General features: G+C 43.9%; 1 protein-coding gene across 3 annotated transcripts in view; it reads left to right on the top strand.

Moving 5' to 3' along the window:
* Window positions 1-20,635, top strand: part of LOC139395938 (ADAMTS-like protein 5) — a 55,005-nt gene extending 34,370 nt beyond the window's left edge. For all 3 annotated transcript variants that reach the window (XM_071143246.1, XM_071143247.1, XM_071143248.1), the window contains exons 7-13: window positions 2,630-2,750; window positions 8,926-9,012; window positions 10,599-10,762; window positions 12,320-12,521; window positions 17,831-17,971; window positions 19,020-19,091; window positions 19,453-20,635. In XM_071143246.1, coding sequence (XP_070999347.1) covers window positions 2,630-2,750; window positions 8,926-9,012; window positions 10,599-10,762; window positions 12,320-12,521; window positions 17,831-17,971; window positions 19,020-19,091; window positions 19,453-19,796 — 1,131 coding nt within the window. In that variant the 3' untranslated portion in view covers window positions 19,797-20,635. The remainder of the gene's footprint in view (window positions 1-2,629; window positions 2,751-8,925; window positions 9,013-10,598; window positions 10,763-12,319; window positions 12,522-17,830; window positions 17,972-19,019; window positions 19,092-19,452) is intronic.
* The last annotated feature ends 900 nt before the right edge of the window (window positions 20,636-21,535 follow it).

The raw sequence follows: 21,535 nt of genomic DNA on the forward strand, positions 1-21,535 counted from the left end.
GTTAAATAAAGGTTACATTTAAAATGTAAAAAAGCTTCTCTCTGAGTGTTTTAATGTATATGATGGTATGATGCTTTTCACCAGGCTTCAAAGTGCTTTGTAGGGTTGGTATTTCTCCTCTCCTCGTCTCTCTTCTCATCGTCTCTCCTCGTCTCTCTTCTCATCGTCTCTCCTCTCATCGTCTCTCCTCTCATCGTCTCTCCTCTCCTCGTCTCTCTTCTCATCGTCTCTCCTCGTCTCTCTTCTCATCGTCTCTCCTCTCATCGTCTCTCCTCTCATCGTCTCTCCTCTCCTCGTCTCTCTTCTCATCGTATCTCCTCGTCTCTCTTCTCATCGTCACTCCTCTCATCGTCTCTCCTCTCATCGTCTCTCCTCTCCTCGTCTCTCCTCTCATCGTCTCTCCTCTCATCGTCTCTCTTCTCATCGTCTCTCCTCTCATCGTCTCTCCTCTCATCGTCTCTCCTCTCATCGTCTCTCCTCTCATCGTCTCTCCTCTCATTGTCTCTCCTCTCATCGTCTCTCCTCTCCTCGTCTCTCCTCTCATCGTCTCTCTTCTCATCGTCTCTCCTCGTCTCTCTTCTCATCGTCTCTCCTCTCATCGTCTCTCCTCTCATCGTCTCTCCTCTCATCGTCTCTCCTCTCACCGTCTCTCCAATCCTCGTCTTTCCTCTCATCGTCTCTCTTCTCATCGTCTCTCCTCTAATCGTCTCTTCTCTCCTCGTCTCTCCTCTCCTCGTCTCTCCTCTCATCGTCTCTCTTCTCATCATCTCTCCTCTCCTCGTCTCTCCTCTCATCGTCTCTCCTCTCATCATCTCTCCACGTCTCTCCTTGTCTATTTTTTTCTTCTCTCCTCTCATCGTCTTTCCACCTCTCTCCTATTCTCTCCTCTCCTTATCTATCCTCTCATCGTCTCTCCTCGTCTCTCCTCTCCTCGTTTCTCCTCTCCTCGTTTCTCCTCTAATCTTCTCTCCTCGTCTCTCCTCGTCTCTCCTCGTCTCTCCTCTCCTCGTCTCTCCTCTCCTCTCCTATTCTCTCCTCTCAACGTCTCTCCTATTCTCTCCTCTCCTTCTCTCCTCTCATCGTCTCTCATCATCTCCTCTCCTCGTCTCCTCTAATCGTCTCTCCTCGTCTCTCCTCTCCTCGTCTCTCCTCTCCTCGTCTCTCCTCTCCTTGTCTCTCATCGTCTCTCCTATTCTCTCCTCTCATTGTCTCTCCACATCTCTCCTCTCATCGTCTCTCCACGTCTCTCCTCATCGTCTCTCCACCTCTCCTTGTCTCTCCACGTCTCTCCTCTCCTCGTCTCTCCACGTCTCTCCTCTCCTTGTCTCTCCACTCATCGTCTCTCCACGTCTCCTCTCATCATCTCTCCTCTCATCGTCCCTCCACGTCTCTCCTCTCATCGTCTCTCCACGTCTCTCCTCTCATCGTCTCTCCACATCTCTCCTCTCATCGTCTCTCCACGTCTCTCCTCTCATCGTCTCTCCACGTCTCTCCTCTCATCGTCTCTCCACATCTCTCCTCTCATCGTCTCTCCACGTCTCTCCTCTCCACGTCTCTCCAGAGTGGAACATGCTTCAACAGAGACAGTGGGGATGTTCACCAAAGAGCAACATCTGACTACATGGACATAGTTAATTAGTGCTGTGCCCCTTGTCCTTTTATGTAGTGGAAAAAGACATCCACATCTTCAACTTACCTCCATCGCTAGGTCACCATCTTCAAATAAATGTTGGTGTGGTATTATCTACATGCCCTTCTTCCTGTTCAGAATTATTCTGAAGCCTTCTGAGTTCTGTGGTATTGTAGAAAACCTGCACCCCTCAACTAGAACTGCTTTACGATTACTGCAATTCTGCCATAGGGGGAAGGGCTCTCTGTTTACATGACACACCCCTGACTTCTTATGGGACCTTTGACCCGCCAATCATCACCCCTGAACTTTACGCCTGGACTGATATATTGGGGGTCAGCATGCCCAAGCCGGGGTCAGAGGTCAGTCCCACTTTTACAGAGAAAGGAGAAAACAACTAGACTTTTCCATAGGCTCTTTTCTGCCAAAGGGTTACCAACTCTGAACTCCCGGACGTGGTGTGAATGTGTCATGATGAAAAACCAGTCATAAAGCTGTGTGTCTGAGGCATAGTAAAGGAGCCTGTCCAGTCTAATCAGGTACCCGGAGTGATCGTCCCTTAAAGGTAGACCCAGCGATATGACATAAACACAGAAAGTAAACAGCAGCGTGGGTCAATTTCCGCAACAACTAAGAGCGTTGAAGCGCGAGGCAGAAATTCTCAGCCATTTTGGTTCCGTGGGTCCCACGTTGTAACAACGTGAAACGAACCCGTGCACATGTGCAGATGCTGTGTGTGACTGTGTGGGAGTGAAGTCTTGCATCTCACTCATCTCAATATCTGCAGTGCTGCTTGTGGCATTTCACTGGGTCTACGTTTAACAAGGCCATCAGACCAGCAGTTACTGGTGCTCTTTTTCAGGTGGTATCTTGGGGTATTTGGTTTTCAACCTTGATTTGTTTTTGCTTTGTCTGTTGTGTGTCTGGTTTTATGTTAATTGTCTCTGTGTTGCCTGTGCGTTGTCTGAACGTTGCCTGTATGTTGTCTGTCTTGTGTAGACACCGGGCTGTGACCTGATCTTGGGCTCGGACCAGCAGGAGGATGCCTGTATGGTGTGTGGAGGACAGAACTCCACCTGTCTACACCACAGGAGTGTGTACCAGAATGCACAGGGAGCAGGTACACATAAGCAAACACACACACACACAAACTTGAAGCATAGACAGAGCAAACAAAATGTCAAAGGCTGACACACTGAATGTACAAAACATTACAAATTTCCTAATATTTGGTTGCACCCCCCTTTGCCCTCAGAACAGCCTCAATCTGTCAGCCATGGACTCTACAAGGTGTTGAAAGCGTTCCACAGGGATGCTGGCCCATGTTGACTCTACAAGGTGTTGAAAGTGTTCCACAGGGATGCTGGCCCATGTTGACTCTACAAGGTGTTGAAAGCGTTCCACAGGGATGCTGGCCCATGTTGACTCTACAAGGTGTTGAAAGCGTTCCACAGCAATGCTGGCCCATGTTGACTCTACAAGGTGTTGAAAGCGTTCCACAGGGATGCTGGCCCATGTTGACTCCAATGCTTCCCATGGTTGTGTCAAGTTGACTGGATGTCCTTTGGGTGGTGGCCCATTGATTCACACAGGAAGAAACTGTTGAGCGCGGAGAAACCCAGTAGCGTTGCAGTTCTTGACTAAAACCGGTGCGCCTGGCACCTACTATCATACCCCGTTCAAAGACACTTCAATCTTTTGTCTTGCCCATTCACCCTCTGAATGGCACACATATACAATCCATGTCTGAATTGTCTCAAGGCTTAAAACCCCTTCTTTAATCTGTCTCCTCCCCTTCATGTACCCTGATTGAAGTGGCTTTAACAGGTGACATCAATAAGGGATCATAGAATTCACTTGGTCAGTGTATGTCATGGAAAGAGCAGATGTTCCTAATGTTTTGTACACTCGGTGTTTATGTTTAGTCAAAGCTGGATTCATGAAGTTTCGATAAGGGAACACTAATGGTACTTGCTGCACTCTAAGAAACAGAATGTACAAACAGAACATCAACAGAATGTTACTCTAGGCCCATAAATGCACTGTGTGTGTGTGTGTGTGTGTGTGTGTGTGTGTGTGTGTGTGTGTGTGTGTGTGTGTGTGTGTGTGTGTGTGTGTGTGTGTGTGTGTGTGTGTGTGTGTGTGTGTGTTTTCTGAGGGTCAAAGCAGAGGCCCCCAAACTATAAGCTCTGGCCCTCTGCCATGGAATTCTCAACCTAAGTGATTCCTGCAGGACAGTGACCGAGTGTTCAAGCAGCAGAGAAAGACACACACGGACACACACGGACACACACTTGCACTCTGTGCAAGGCAGACACAGGCACCCAAACAAGAATACACAATAATAAATCCCCCCTCCCCTCGACACATACACACACACAGACACACACACAGACCCACACACACATACACACACAGAGCGGCCAACACCTCTGGCGTGCGATTTGGCACTGCGCTCCATTCTGAAACAGAATCCTCTGTTGAGCTGGCGCCGCGTGTGGGCACAGTGACTGAAGAGAGACTGTACTGCTTCATGATGGTTCAGCTTGAGTTCTGAAACAGAATCCTCTGTTGAGCTGGCGCCGCGTGTGGGCACAGTGACTGAAGAGAGACTGTACTGCTTCATGATGGTTCAGCTTGAGTGAGGAGACAACATGGAGATAAAGGAGGCTTTGTTTGAGTGCCTGGGCAGCCTAGGAGGGCTTCCCGGGTTTTCTCTCCTCCTGCAGCTGTGTGTCCCAATGAGGCATAACAGATTTGATGCCGCTGGGTGTAATCATTGCTTCCCACAGGGTCAAAAGCCAAGGGCCCAGAGAACTCATCACGGTCAAGCTATACATACATTTATCTTTGAGTCATTTAGCAGACGCTCTTATCCAGAGTGACTTACAGTAGTGAGTTCATACATTTGTCTTACCTTTTCTAACTCTAAGATCTTCTTAAGGTCAGGCACGTCTGGTGTGCAGGTGTTTGTTCCAGCCCGGTACTAACTCACCAGATTCAAATAATCATCACGGTCAGGCTATAACACTCTAATGTTAACCGGAGGCGGAACAGAACCCTAACTCAAGGTTGATAACTCAAACCCTACAGCTGAACTCTACAGGATAGGCACTTTTGTGGCCAAATTGTGTGAAGATCTTTGTTCCAGCCTAGCACTAATACAAAAATACATCTAGATCAGTTTCATAAGTCAACAGCCCTGTGCAGATCTATCACATACATATAGATCAGTTTCATAAGTCAACAGCCCTGTGCAGATCTATCACATACATATAGATCAGTTTCATAAGTCAACAGCCCTGTGCAGATCTATCACATACATATAGATCAGTTTCATAACTCAACAGCCCTGTGCAGATCTATCACATACATATAGATCAGTTTCATAACTCTACAGCCCTGTGCAGATCTACCAAATACATATAGTCCAGTTTCATAACTCATCTATCACATACAACTAGATGAGTTTCATAACTCAACAGCCCTGTGCAGATCTATCACATACATCTAGATCAGTTTCATAAGTCAACAGCCCTGTGCAGATCTATCACATACATATAGTTCAGTTTCATAACTCAACAGCCCTGTGCAGATCTATCACATACATCTAGATCAGTTTCATAAGTCAACAGCCCTGTGCAGATCTATCACATACATATAGATCAGTTTCATAACTCAACAGCCCTGTGCAGATCTATCACATACAACTAGATGAGTTTCATAACTCAACAGCCCTGTGCAGATCTATCACATACATCTAGATCAGTTTCATAAGTCAACAGCCCTGTGCAGATCTATCACATACATATAGTTCAGTTTCATAACTCAACAGCCCTGTGCAGATCTATCACATACATCTAGATCAGTTTCATAAGTCAACAGCCCTGTGCAGATCTATCACATACATATAGATCAGTTTCATAACTCAACAGCCCTGTGCAGAACAGCCCTGTGCAGATCTACCAAATACATATAGTTCAGTTTCATAACTCAACAGCCCTGTGCAGATCTATCACATACATATAGATCAGTTTCATAAGTCAACAGCCCTGTGCAGATCTATCACATACATATAGATCAGTTTCATAAGTCAACAGCCCTGTGCAGATCTATCACATACATATAGATCAGTTTCATAACTCAACAGCCAAGACAAAACTAGACCGTTTAATAATTTTGTGTTGTAGAACAGCTGACTTACTCCAGCTCTTCACACAACATGGCAAAATCTTTGCGAGTCATTAATTTAATGGAGACAGTCTGAACCATAGAGATAGATAGAGGACTCTGGATGGTTTAATTGCATGAGTTGGATTTGTCCTACTTTTGCTTTGCTTTTGGCCATGCTACAACCACCGGAATTTGAATCAAAAGCTATTTCATGGCATTTTTAACAGTACAGTACCTACTAACTCGAAACAGGTCCAGCCACACAGTGATGTTAGCTTGCATAGAAAATGTTTTTGGTTTTTAGATGTTGCTAGATGTTTGTTTGAACGAGGAAGTCCTGAACACAGCTGAACTTATTAAGGGTAGGCCCTCCGGGGTCTGCAGGCCTTTGTTCTAGCCCAGCACTAACATACAAGATTCATTCAAAAAACTCAAACTCGGGTTCATAACTAAGTCTATTGCTGAACCATAGAGACTGATAGAGGACTCTAGATGGATATAACCCGTTTTAGCATGGACATTGCAATTGAGGGCTTCCAACATTTTAAACTAGCAAATGATTAGAGCATTGTCTTCAAATTGAGTTGCCTATGGTTAGGAAATGTCTTTAAAGCGGCAATCTACAGTAGAAACAATAACAAAGCGTTCTTCCTGCCCCTGGTTCAGTAAACAGCTGAGGGATGGGGCTGCAGAAATAAACCACTCTCAAGTTCATAGACAAAGCTATGGATGCAAGGACTGACCATGATATCAACATGATAGTTTTAACCATGTTTTGAGGCCATATAGTGTTTGTTAACATTTTCTTTGTTTACAAACGGAGTAAAACAAGCTTATATTTTGTGTTGTGATGAGGTAGGACAGATGAAGTAAGTTTATGAGGCATTTATAAGTTCAGAGGGAACATATAATTCATTTATCCCCATAAAATGGATGTAGCAACTGCTGATTGCCACTTTAAGCTATATCACCTCAATCTAGTGACCAAAATAAATGAATTTCACACAATATTTGGTTCAGGACTGTGTTGTAGGTGGCGGTAAATCACTATATTAGCTTTACGCTTTCTTCAAATGGACCCATTTAAAATAGCACTATAACTCTTAATTCACACACAGCTTTCATCTCAGAGACCTACAATTGTCAAAACAAGAGCAACGGTTTCTCAGTCCCATAGAAAAACCACGATGAATAGGGTAGTCTTGCTGCTCGCTTTTCACACACCAGCAGCAGGGGAACCACAGAGATGTTGACTGCTTTTGACTAGTGAAATATCACTCTCTAAATGAATGGTTCATGCTTTTGGCTCGATGGTGAAATATCCCGCTTTGGTTTAACCATTAATAAACTGTCTGTAAATCATTATGTAATCCTAATTTAGTTATCATTAATGAGTAAATTAATATGTATTAACAATTTGCTATGAGAATATATCTCAGAAAAAAAGCTATATGTATATACGTATATAAACTCCACAAAAAAAGAAACGTCCCTTTTTCAGGACCCTGTCTTTCAAAGATAATTTGTAAAAATCCAAATAACTTCACAGATCTTCATTGTAAAGGGTTTAAACGCTGTTTCCCAAGCTTGTTCAATGAACCATAAACAATTAATGAACATGCACCTGTGGAACTACCGTTAAGACACTAACAGCTTACAGACGGTAGGCAATTAAGGTCACAGTTATGAAAAGTTAGGACACGAAAGAGGCCTTTCTACTGACTGAAAAACACCAAAATAAAGATGCCCAGGGTCCCTGCTCATCTGCGTGAACGTGCCTTAGGCATGCTGCAAGGAGGCATGAGGACTGCAGATGTGGCCAGGGCAATAAATTGCAATGTCCGTACTGTGAGACGCCTAAGACAGCGCTACAGGGAGACAGGACCGACAGCTCATCATCCTCGCAGTAGCAGACCACGTGTAAAAACCCCTGCACAGGATCGGTACATCCGAACATCACACCTGCAGACAGGTACAGGATGGCAACAACAACTGCCCGAGTTACACCAGGAACGCACAATCCCTCCATCAGTGCTCAGACTGAGGGCTTGTAGGCCTGTTGTAAGGCAGGTCCTCACCAGACATCATCAGCAACAACGTCGACTATGGGCACAAACCCACCGTCGCTGGACCAGACAGGACTGGCAAAAAGTGCTTTTCACTGACGACTCACGGTTTTGTCTCACCAGGGGTGATGGTCGGATTCGTGTTTATCGTCAAAGGAATGAGCGTTACACCGAGGCCTGTTCTCTGGAGCGGGATCGATTTGGAGGTAGAGGGTCCGTCATGGTGGTGGTGTGTCACAGCATCATCGGACTGAGCTTGTTGTCATTGCAAGCAATCTCAATGCTGTTCGTTACAGGGAAGACATCCCTCATGTGGTACCCTTCCTGCAGGCTCATCCTGACATGACCCTCCAGCATGACAATGCCACCAGCCATACTGCTCGTTCTGTGCGTGATTTCCTTCAAGACAGGAATGTCAGTGTTCTGCATGGCCAGCGAAGAGCCCGGATCTCAATCCCATTGAGCACGTCTGGGACCTGTTGGATCAGAGGGCGAGGGCTAGGGTCCGGGAACTTGCAGGTGCCTTGGTGGAAGAGTGGGGTAACATCTCACAGCAAGAACTGGCAAATCTGGGGCAGACTATGAGTAGGAGATGCACTGCAGTACTTAATGCAGCTGGTGGCCACACCAGATACTGACTGTTATTTTATTTTGACCCCCCTTTGTTCAGGGACACATCATTCAATTTCTGTTAGTCACATGTCTGTGGAACTTGTTCAGTTTATGTCTCAGTTGTTGAGTCTTGTTATGTTCATACAAATATTTACACATGTTAAGTTTGCTGAAAACAAAAGCAGTTGACAGTGAGAGGACCTTTTTTCTGAGTTTATGTATTTACTTTAATAAAGTTTTATATGTGTTACACATAAGCATATACCATATATATTCACAAATATAAATATATATTTATATATATATTGCATATAACACACACTGCACCACATATTGTGTTTATCTACATCACTGTTACCCAGTCTCTAAATTAATGGTTTATACTTGTTTCCCACTGGTGTAATATCTGTCTTAATGAATGTCTCTGTACTCTGTTGGCTATAGCGGGTCCGTTTGGGTACAATGAAGTGACCATGATCCCAGCTGGAGCTACTCACATCCGTGTCACCGATAACAGCAGGAACTATCTGGGTAAGAGATGGCTCAGCTTGACAGACGCACGCGCGCACACGCACGCACACACACTGGGAATGAGCTGTCACACAAGGACAGCATCAATGTTCTGTATATCATTAACTATATACAGTACATATACAGACAGCCTCTCAGAAGTGCTGGTTTGACAGAGAATTTGCTTTGAAACCTTTTTATCATCTTCAGTATGTCTGCTATGAGTTTCAACCCACCCAGCCATGGCTAGAGAACTCTACCACTTCCCTGACACTTTCAGTAGCCATAATGCTTCTCTCCTCTCATTCCTGTTAGCTTACTGTTACTTCCTGGCACCAGAGACCGATACAGCTCTCTGGTTGATACCCAGCTGCACTCTGGCTGGGCTCTCCAGTCAACACAACACCCAAGGCTATCCATCTATTCTCACCCACATTTACAAGACTGTAATAACGTGACTCCTGAAATGGAAAATGCAGGGATCCTGAAATGGAACACACGTAAAGGTTTAATTTGGCCATGGGGCAGGGTGGGGGAACTGGGTGCGGGAAAAGGGTGGGGGGAACTGGGGATCTGGCCTTCTGGCAGGCAAGTGGATGTACTTGGTTAGTTCTGATTTGGTTGGAAGATTCCCCCCCCCCCCCAAAAAAAAAGTATGTTCCAAGAGTTGGTTTCCCCATTTGTTTGTTCCTGTAAATTGTCACAGTTAGGCCAAACAAGGCAATGATGTAGTAATGCCACTCTGTTTGGCAAGGCAACTTTGTAACTTTGCTGAATTAAGAGATGTTACATTGTAGGGTTGAGGTTTATTCCATTTCAAATAAAGTGGTATGGTCCCGTGTAGCTCAGTTGGTAGAGCATGGCTCTTGCAACGCCAGGGTTGTGGGTTTGATTCCCACGCAGGACCAGTACAAAAAAAAATGTATGCACTCACTACTCTGTTACTTTGGATAAAAGGGTCTGCTAACTGACATAAATGTAAGTAGAAATTCCAACTCATGGCCTCCTGAGTGGCGCAGCGGTCGAAGGAACTGCATCGCAGTACTTGAGGCGTCACTTCAGACCCGGGTTCAATCCCAGGCTGTGTCACAACCGGCCGTGACCGGGAGTCCCATAGGGCGGCACACAATTGGCCCAGCTTTGCCCGGGTTAGGGGAGGGTTTGGCCGGGGGGGCTTTACTTGGCTCATCTAGCGACTCCTTGTGGTGGTCCGGGCACCTGCAGGCTGACCCCGGTCGTCAGTTGAACGGTGTTTCCTCCGACACATTGGTGCAGCTGGCTTCCAGGTTAAGTTGGCGGGTGTTAAGAAGCGCTGTTTGGCGGGTCATGTTTCAGAGGATGCATGACTCGACTTTCACCTCTACCAAGAGTTGCAGCGATGAGACAAGATCGTAATTGGATATGAGGAGGAAAAATCCACATCAAATTTCCCTCATACCTCAATTGCGATTTGTGAATTGACTGAAAAGGAATTGACCCCAACCGTAGCATAATTCAAACACATACATATTATCATCACAAAGCCAATTTCAGTCACACTTCACCAATCAGCATTGAAAACTAAACACATTTCCTACCTTCATTCAAGCCTTCTCTTCTCCCTCCAGCGCTCCAGAACGGGCGTTCCCAGTTTGTCATTAATGGGAACTGGAAGATCAGTGTTCCTGGGGAGTACAGCGTAGCGGGAACCAAGCTCCTGTACAAGCGCTCTGTGGACACCTGGGAAAGCTTTGAGGTCCCTGGACCCACTATGGAGGACCTGCACATCATGGTCAGTCTGGTCAAAGTTATGATTGACAGGAGCTGCAATGCAATAACTATACTGAACAAAAATATTATCGTAGCATGCAACAATTTCATTGATTTTTACTGAGTAACAGTTCATATGAGGAAGTCAATTGAAATAGATTCATTAGGCCCTAATCTCTGGATTTCACATGACGGGAAGGAAAGAAAGAAATGGGCCTCACAATGGGCCTTAGGATCTCGTTACGGTATTTTTATGCATTCAAATTGCCATTGATAAAATGCTATTGTGTTCAATGTCCGTAGCTTATGCCTGTCCATACCTTAACCCCACTGCCACCATGGGGCAGTTTGTTCACATCAGCCAACCGCTCACCCACACAACGACAGTGGTTGGGAGGCCGGTTGGACGTACTACCAAATTCTCTAAAACAATGTTGGAGGCTGCTTATGTTAGAGAAATTAACATTCAATTCTCTGGCAACAGCTCTGGTGGGCTTTCGTGCAGTCAACATGCCAATTGCACTCGCCTTCAAAACTTGAGACATTTGTGGCATTGTGTTGTGTGACAGAACTGCACATTTTAGTGGCCTTTTATTGTCCCCAGCACAAGGTGCACTTGTGTAATGATCATGCTGTTTAATCAGCTTCTTGATATGCCACACCTGTCAGGTGGATGGAAAAATTATCAAATTTTGCACAACAAAGGAAAAATGCTCACTAACAGGGATGTAACCTCACAACAATGATACAGACTATGCACCTAGACTACTGTTCAGAGTGTGGCTCACAGTACTACAGTACTACGTTAATGATATGCATGTCAATCTCTCATGGCTCATGACTACTGAATGTGGAACTCTCGGACACCCATAAATACCCCACAAGACATCAGATAAATACACCTTATAGAATGACAATGGAACTCTATTCCACATCAGACACCAATGGAGACTGTGAAGAGACACCCACACAGGTACAGACACATGCATACGCACACACGCTAGCAGACTCTCTCGACACACACGTACATTGCAATATTGTGGTATTATACATTTTGTATTGTAGATATTTAGTGGTGTAATACTGTTATATATGATATGTATATGATAAACTGTTTTATGTGTAATGTAAGTGCCTTAATGTGTTTGGACCACAGGAAGAGTAGCTGCTACCTTGGCAGCAGCTAATGGGGATCCTAATAATGACAAATACAAAACGCCAATTTATAACCAGTCAGTCTCCTCTCCTATATGTAACGGACATATATTTTCTTAACGTGTTGTCTTCCATATGTTATATTTTTTCAGTATATTGTTGGTATTGACAGTTCTAAACTGGGTGGTTTGAGCCCTGAATACTGATTGGCTGACAGCCGTGTTATATTAGACCGTATACCACGGGTATGACAAAACATTTATTTTTAACTTTTCTAATTACGTTGGTAACCAGTTTATAATAGCAATAAGGCATCTCTGAGGTTTGTGTTATATGGCCAATATTGCTTAAAATATACAGGGTATTATAAAACAATATATATTAAAATATACATCCGTTGTACACTGTGTGGTTGTGTCTGCAGGTGTTGGTGACAGACAGAAACCCGGGGATAGAATACGAGTATTGGCTCCCTCCAGACCGCTACGCTCTGTTCCATGGCAGGAGGAGTCAGCTACGCCAGCCTCACCACACTGCTAGCTACATCCCCTGGGATCACCCCACAACTACTACTACCACTACTACTACTACTAGACCTCCCCCTGTCAGCACAAGACCCTACTGGGGTAAGACCGCTGACCATTGTTAAAGGGATAGTTCAACCAAATTAAAATAACATTTTGTTTCCTTACCTTGTAAGAAGTCTAAGGACAAAATGCAATCCAGGTTGTGGGTTTGTTTACCTAGGCACTGTCACCAACTGCTAGCTAGCATTTTCTAAGCAAAAGCCAATGGACGTCAATGTACCCATTATTAACATGTGTTAAATTTCATGTCCAAAATGTCCATTTAATGTGATGTATGTATTTACATGGGAAAACCTGCCCCTGGTTTCACTCATCCTCTGTTTGTGTGACTGAAGTTTAATACATGATGGATGGATACGGAAGATGGATGGGAATACGGAAGATGGATGGATGGATGAATACGGAAGATGGATGGATGGATGAATACGGAAGATGGATGGATGAATACGGAAGATGGATGGATATGGATGATGGAATGGATACGGAAGATGGATGGATATGGATGATGGATGATGGATGGATACGGAAGATGGATGGATATGGATGATGGATGGATACGGAAGATGGATGGATATGATGATGGATGGATGAAGATGGATGGATGATGATGGATGGATACGGAAGATGGATGGATATGGATGATGGATGGATACGGAAGATGGATGGATATGGATGATGGATGGATACGGAAGATGGATGGATATGATGATGGATGGATACGGAAGATGGATGGATGGATGATGGATGATACGGAAGATGGATGGATATGGATGATGGATGGATACGGAAGATGGATGGATGGATGGATGATACGGAAGATGGATGGATATGGATGATGGATGGATACGGAAGATGGATGGATATGGATGATGGATGGATACGGAAGATGGATGGATATGGATGATGGATGGATACGGAAGATGGATGGATATGGATGATGGATGATACGGAAGATGGATGGATATGGATGATGGATGGATACGGAAGATGGATGGATATGGATGATGGATGAATACGGAAGATGGATGGATATGGATGATGGATGGATACGGAAGATGGATGGATATGGATGATGGATGATACGGAAGATGAATGGATGAATGAATACGGAAGATGGATGGATATGGATGATGGATGGATGGATGGATGGATGGATACGGATGATGGATGGATGGATACGGGATGGATGGATGGATGGATGGATGGATGAATACGGAAGATGGATGGATGATGATGGATGGATACGGATGATGGATGGATGGATGGATGGATGGATGGATGGATGGATGGATGATGAAGATGGATGGATGATAGAAATGGAAGATGGATGGATGGATGAATACGGAAGATGGATGGATACGGATGATGGACGGATGGATACGGATGATGGATGGATACGGATGATGGACGGATGGATACGGATGATGGAGGATGGATACGGATGATGGACGGATGGATACGGATGATGGACGGATGGATACGGATGATGGATGGATGGATACGGATGATGGACGGATGGATACGGATGATGGACGGATGGATACGGAGATGGATGGATGAAGATGGATGGATGGATACGGAGAGATGGATGGATGGATGGATGATACGAAGATGGAGATGGATGGGATGGAAGATGGATGATGGATGGATGGATACGGATGATGGATGGATGATACGGATGATGGATGGATGAATACGGAAGATAGATGGACACGAAAGATGGGTAGATAGATGGATCTAAACATTACTGCAAGGGGTATTTAAACATCTGCACATTACGACAAGCTCTACAAGTAAAATGAATAAACAAATGTTTATATGTTTTTAATATTTTCAGATCTGACTGCCTCCGGCAGAGCAGAGGTACTGCCAGATCTCAAAATAGTTTTTTTTTTACATTTCATTTGGTTTTAATGAATATCACTAACAACAAAGGTAACACATTTTGGCCAAGGGATCTGTGATATAAGTTTAGAAGGTGTAATACAACACTATGTAATATTATTCATCTACAAAGTATGTTCATAACCCTGGGCAACATGGGCCTGGGAGGCTGACAGGGACCCCAGTTTGAAAACCCCTGGCCTACAAACTGACTGTGCCTTGCTAATGTGCAGCACATGTCTTCTGGAATGTTTTATGACATCCGTTTATATAAGAGGGGAATTATTAACTGCAAACTCAATCATAGGTTTATAATCAGTGTTGTATTTCTATTAAATTGGCCCCGGTTGGAATGTAACCAACATTCAATAGTAATCATTATATTTGTCCTATATAACTGCAAAAGTGGACTTTGATCCAAAACTGAATACACTGTTCTGACCTGCTATACTTTGATCTGTACCTGGCTGACAATAACTGATAAAGCCAAGGCATGAAGTTTCTGGAGTGGAATGTCCCCCTCTTATCTTAGAAGTGTTTAGTGATAACGCTCCTAATCCCAAAACCCACCGCATATTCCATGCTGAGATAGTGGTGCTTGGTACAAAACCATAGTTTTGACTAATTTCTGTGTACTGCTCAACAAAGCAATGATCTAAGACTTTAGCATCCTTTAGAATTTAGTAAACAGGTTTGATAATTTAGTAATTTATCAAGTAATTTGGTGCAGGACATAATGGGAGTAGTCTAGCCCCTAGCATAGTGTGTTCTAACTGGTGGGTTGAGAAGTAGTCTAGCCCCTAGCATAGTGTTTTCTAACTGGTGGGCTGAGAAGTAGTCTAGCCCCTAGCATAGTGTTTTCTAACTGGTGGGTTGAGAAGTAGTCTAGCCCCTAGCATAGTGTGTTCTAACTGGTGGGTTGAGAAGTAGTCTAGCCCCTAGCATAGTGTGTTCTAACTGGTGGGTTGAGAAGTAGTCTAGCCCCTAGCATAGTGTTTTCTAACTGGTGGGTTGAGATGTCGTCTAGCCCCTAGCATAGTGTGTTCTAACTGGTGGGTTGAGAAGTAGTCTAGCCCCTAGCATAGTGTTTTCTAACTGGTGGGTTGAGAAGTAGTCTAGCCCCTAGCATAGTGTTTTCTAACTGGTGGGTTGAGAAGTAGTCTAGCCCCTAGCATAGTGTTTTCTAACTGGTGGGCTGAGAAGTAGTCTAGCCCCTAGCATAGTGTGTTCTAACTGGTGGGTTGAGAAGTAGTCTAGCCCCTAGCATAGTGTGTTCTAACTGGTGGGTTGAGAAGTAGTCTAGCCCCTAGCATAGTGTTTTCTAACTGGTGGGTTGAGAAGTAGTCTAGCCCCTAGCATAGTGTGTTCTAACTGGTGGGTTGAGAAGTAGTCTAGCCCCTAGCATAGTGTTTTCTAACTGGTGGGTTGAGAAGAAGTCTAGCCCCTAGCATAGTGTGTTCTAACTAGCATAGTGTGTTCTAACTGGTGGGTTGAGAAGTAGTCTAGCCCCTAGCATAGTGTTTTCTAACTGGTGGGTTGAGAAGTAGTCTAGCCCCTAGCATAGTGTGTTCTAACTGGTGGGTTGAGAAGTAGTCTAGCCCCTAGCATAGTGTGTTCTAACTGGTGGGTTGAGAAGTAGTCTAGCCCCTAGCATAGTGTTTTCTAACTGGTGGGTTGAGAAGTAGTCTAGCCCCTAGCATAGTGTTTTCTAACTGGTGGGTTGAGAAGTAGTCTAGCCCCTAGCATAGTGTTTTCTAACTGGTGGGTTGAGAAGTAGTCTAGCCCCTAGCATAGTGTTTTCTAACTGGTGGGTTGAGAAGTAGTCTAGCCCCTAGCATAGTGTGTTCTAACTGGTGGGTTGAGAAGTAGTCTAGCCCCTAGCATAGTGTGTTCTAACTGGTGGGTTGAGAAGTAGTCTAGCCCCTAGCATAGTGTTTTCTAACTGGTGGGTTGAGAAGTAGTCTAGCCCCTAGCATAGTGTGTTCTAACTGGTGGGTTGAGAAGTAGTCTAGCCCCTAGCATGGTGTTTTCTAACTGGTGGGTTGAGAAGTAGTCTAGCCCCTAGCATAGTGTGTTCTAACTGGTGGGTTGAGAAGTAGTCTAGCCCCTAGCATAGTGTTTTCTAACTGGTGGGTTGAGAAGTAGTCTAGCCCCTAGCATAGTGTGTTCTAACTGGTGGGTTGAGAAATAGTCTAGCCCCTAGCATAGTGTGTTCTAACTGGTGGGTTGAGAAGTAGTCTAGCCCCTAGCATAGTGTTTTCTAACTGGTGGGTTGAGAAGTAGTCTAGCCCCTAGCATAGTGTTTTCTAACTGGTGGGTTGAGAAATAGTCTAGCCCCTAGCATAGTGTTTTCTAACTGGTGGGTTGAGAAGTAGTCTAGCCCCTAGCATAGTGTTTTCTAACTGGTGGGTTTAGATCCACTAAAGGGTCACACAGTCAGTTCCTTTTGAGTCGTGGCTAAAGACTGGGTTAGGTCTAGAAACATGGTCTTATTTACCTTGTGGTCACAGGGAGCATTGAAAGCCTGTGGGGGAGTCAAGACGAACAAAAGCGATTTAGCATTTTGGAGCAGAAATCAATGATCTAAGACGATGTTTGCTCATGTCGTATCATAGTGATTTGATGCTGGACAGAAAGTCACTCTTTAGTGATTCTGTCACGCCTCCTCCCGCTCCCTCTCCCTGGCACTCAAGGGCGCCAGGCTGCCCCTCATTACACACACCTGTCACCATCATTACACGCATCAGCGCTTCATTGGACTCACCTGGACTCCTTCACTTTGTTGATTGCTCCCTCTCTATCTGTCTGTTCCTCAGTTGCATCTCCGTGTCAGCATTAATGTTGTTTTGTTTCCCCTGTCCAGACCCTTTTCGTGTTTCATTAAATGTTCACTCCCTGTACTTGCTTCTCGTCTCCCACTGCCTGTCCTTACAGATTCTACCTAAAGAATGCCTTGGAAAGATCCCTTGCCCAAATCCTGATTCAAGATACACATATGCTTCTCCATCGTTTGCACAAATCTCACATTAATGGATGATTAATGCAAATTTAAAGGAATAGTTCAGAAATTGTACATATTTAGATATTTTTTCCCTCATCTCTTAAATGGATTGTGGTCCTCAATTAATTGTTTTTTAATGATTAAAAATGATTTGGGCATGAAATGTAAAACATGCTTAACTGGGGAGATTTACTGACATGGTGCTTTGGTAAAAAAAATGCTCATGTTAACATTTTGTTGGCAGTGGCTAGTTTAACAAAAACAAAGTGTGGATTGCAGCCACTCCTTTTCCGTAGACTGCTTTTAAGGTAAGAAAACAAACATCTAATAAATAAGTAAACTATCCCTTAAAGTTCCATTTGAGGTCCTTTTCTTGGTCAGGTCATGAAAACTCCTGGCCCTAACTCCAAAGGCATGTTGATACTCAATAATGTAACTCACCTTTTCCCACACTGTCCCTCAGCTCCTCCAGGTGGCTGGCCCATCAAGTCCCCTCGCCACCCAGCTCGACAACCCCCTCACCAGCCCCATCGCCCACCTGTCCTTCCCCGCCTGGAGAGGGATGAGACCAGGAGGAACCGACTACCCCAACCACCCCGAGGAGGTTTGCTCCACCTCACCTCAATCTCTCCCTCACCTAAATCTTTAACCCCTATCTCACCCCCACTCCCCTAAACCTCAACTCTCGCCTTGCTAAAATGCTACAATCCTCTCTCCTCTGCATCCCCCCTATCTACCCTACTCTTTCCTTTAATCTATCCTACTCTACTTTTCATTTAATCTGTCCTACTCTACTCTTCCTCTAATCTGTCCTACTCTACTCTTCCTCTAATCTGTCCTACCTTCTAATCTACTCTTCCTTTAATGTCCTACTCTCTACTCTACTCTTCCTTTCATCTAGCCTACATTCTACTCTTCCTTTAATCTGTCCTACTCTCTTCCTTTCATATATCCTACTCTCTACTCTACTCTTCCTTTAATCTGTGCTACTCTCTACTCTTCCTTTCATCTAGCCTACATTCTACTCTTCTTTTAATCTGTCCTACTCTCTTCATTTAATCTGTCCTAATCTCTACTCTACTCTTCCTTTCATCTGTCCTAACCTCTACTTTACTCTTCCTTTCATCTGTCTTAATCTCTACTCTACTCTTTAATCTGTTCTCTACTCTACTCTTTCCTTGAATCTGTCCTGCTCTCTACTCTACTCTTTCGTTTAATCTATCCCGTTCTCTACTCTTCCTTTTAATCTGTCCTATGCTCTTCTCTTTCCTTTAATCTATCCTGCTCTCTACTCTTCCTTTTAATCTGTCCTAATCTCTTCTCTTTCCTTTAATCTATCCTACTCTCTACTCTTCCTTTTAATCTGTCCTAATCTCTTCTCTTTCCTTTAATCTGTCCTACTCTCTACTCTTCCTTTTAATCTGTCCTAATCTCTTCTCTTTCCTTTAATCTATCCTACTCTCTACTCTTCCTTTTAATCTGTCCTAATCTCTTCTTTCCTTTAATCTATCCTACTCTCTACTCTACTATCCTTAAGTCCCCTACTCACTCTCAGAAACTCATCTGTGCCATCCTAACCATTGTGCAATACCCTGATATAAAAAACCATCTGTGCTCAAATCAACTCACCGCTTCTCTTTCTACTCCCGTAGGGCATTGTGGGAAATGTAGGCGGGCCCGCGGTCGAGGGGAGCGCCAGAGGCAGTACTGCCAGAAAGACTTCGGTAAGTCTGAACTTCTTGAATACCTAAAGTTAGCGGTTCAAACACCCTTGTGTGCTTTAAATTCACATGACCCAGTTTACAGCTGGGTTTGAGTTTACAACATCAGGTGATAGTGGTGCAAGTTGACATCTCACTTGAATAGTTTTTTAAAGTAAGGAACTAATGTAATTCGGTGAAACTTAAACAGACATTTTAAGTCAGTTGAAAAATTGCAGCATGGAAAAACAAGCATGGCACAACAAACCTTATTATAAGACATTGTAAGGGCGCATACATGCTTGTAAGTTATACCAAGTTTTAATGCATTATACCTGTTGGCTTTATGTAAAGTGTTAGCATAATGTCTTTCATTGGTTGTCAGTGTTCCGTGCCAAAGTCATGAGCAAGCTGTACCGGGGCGAGGAGACGCGCTACGATGTCCAGATCATCCACACCTACCACAATCGCTTCCGCCTGGAGCACCGCGAGTTCCTGTGGGTGCCCAACGTGTGTGACTGCCCCCCTCTGGAGGAAGGGCGCCAGTACGTACTGATGGTGCGTCGCCACATTAACAACGAGCAGACGTTGAACCGGATACTGATGGAGGAGGACAGCTACGCAATACCCTATAAACCTAGAGAGGACGCTCTGTTGCGCCCCCTGGAGGATCTGTGTAGTAACAGAGGGCCCAGGCCACCTGCGGAACTGAGAGGCGGCTATGCCTAGACATAGAGATGTACAGTATACACGTGCACACCTAGATGCACACATACTTTGACTGTCATGACTCCTTAACACTCCTCAAGACTGAGCACTTCTGATGGTGAATCCGACAAACAATGGGGCTGCATGTGTGAGTCTGTGTGTGACATTAAAATCCCATACACCCCTACGCAACAACTTCCTGCCTCTGGCCCTTCAAAAGACACACAGAGAGCAATAGAACCACTAGAATTCCAAAATGGGGGAACTGAAAATGGCGGAGGCAAATACTAGTTGAACCCTGGGAAGAGACTATACTCAGGGTGACCCAGTAGATCTGTCAGTCAGTGTGATAAGAAGGCAAAGCCCTCAAAGAGCAATGCAAAAGCTGACCAGCTCACAAAGTATAGCACTTTAGGTGGACATTATCACCCACCTTTAAACTTTAACCTTTAAACCAAAGAGAAGAATATATCCACTGCAATGGCCAAGCGTTTGTGTTTTGTTTTGTTCCCTTTGCTAACTAGATAACTGACTATAACTATCTGTCTGGGTTACTAACAGGCAGTGTTGGGGAAGCTACTCTGAAAATATAGTTTATAGCTTGTATCAATTACTTCACACTGGAAGAGGTTAACCTACACTTCGGCCTAGATTCAATCAGATAAAGCGTTAACCGGCGATAGCAGACACCTGCATAGCTGATGTTTTGACGGTGCTGGAGATGTAACTGTGTTGGAGCTGTCAAATTGGTGAAGAGCTACTCTTCATCATTGTCACTCAAGTTAGATATTCAGAATGACAAAGTGTAGGCTATATAGAAATAATGACTCTCAAATTGAATATCATTAGCCTAAAGAAAATAATGAGGATTTCTATCAGCTGAATCGAGGTGTAGATCACATCTCACATTCCGTGTTTCGAACTTCTAAATAAGGCTTGCATGAGATTTCTCTTAATGCGACTTCGTGCAGCCAATAGCAATGTCCCCTTCAGGTATAATGCCAGGATCTGCTCTAACGCAGTTCCACCTCCGACACTGCCTGAACAACTGCTATGCGGATGTCGGCTAAAGCGGATCTGATTGAACAGAGCCCTTACGCTACTAAATAAAAATATAGTTGACTTTAATAGTTACTTTGAAAAAAGAAAAATATAGTTGACTTTAATAGTTACTTTGAAAAAGTAGTTCACTACATCCAAACTACTTTGTAAAAAACTATCATATCTAAATCTGAAATGTCATCGACTAAACAGTCAAAATAAATGTGACACTTTACTTTCTTCTCATACCTAAGATGTATAAAACTACATATGGTTCCATATTGTATTTATGTGGCAAAATAATATCTAGATCATAACATTTATATTTGTGTTTTGCTTCTAAAATATAGTATTTTTTTTAAATCTATCAATGTATTTCTATCTATTGATGTATGTGTTTTGGGTAACAATTTACATTAATTTGCTCTTATACCTGTGTAGTAACCGTGTCATTAATTACACTAGTAGCATTGTAGTTACATGTTATAGCACAGTACTTCATGAATTGCATTGTAATTGCGTAGTGATGGGGTTGAGTTTATTTCACTTGTGTAGTAACAGAAACCGCTCAACTCTACTACTATTACTATGCATTTAAATCTACACTGACATAAGAGCAAGTTCATGTAAGGTGTTACTGTGTTTTGAATATTAAATCAATCAGGTTCCCTTAGTCTGTTTTGTTAGGTCTCCTATTGTTTAATTCACATGAATATTTA

This window comes from Oncorhynchus clarkii, unplaced genomic scaffold (genome assembly GCF_045791955.1).
Source record: "Oncorhynchus clarkii lewisi isolate Uvic-CL-2024 unplaced genomic scaffold, UVic_Ocla_1.0 unplaced_contig_3747_pilon_pilon, whole genome shotgun sequence".
Classification (NCBI taxonomy): Eukaryota; Metazoa; Chordata; class Actinopteri; order Salmoniformes; family Salmonidae; genus Oncorhynchus; species Oncorhynchus clarkii.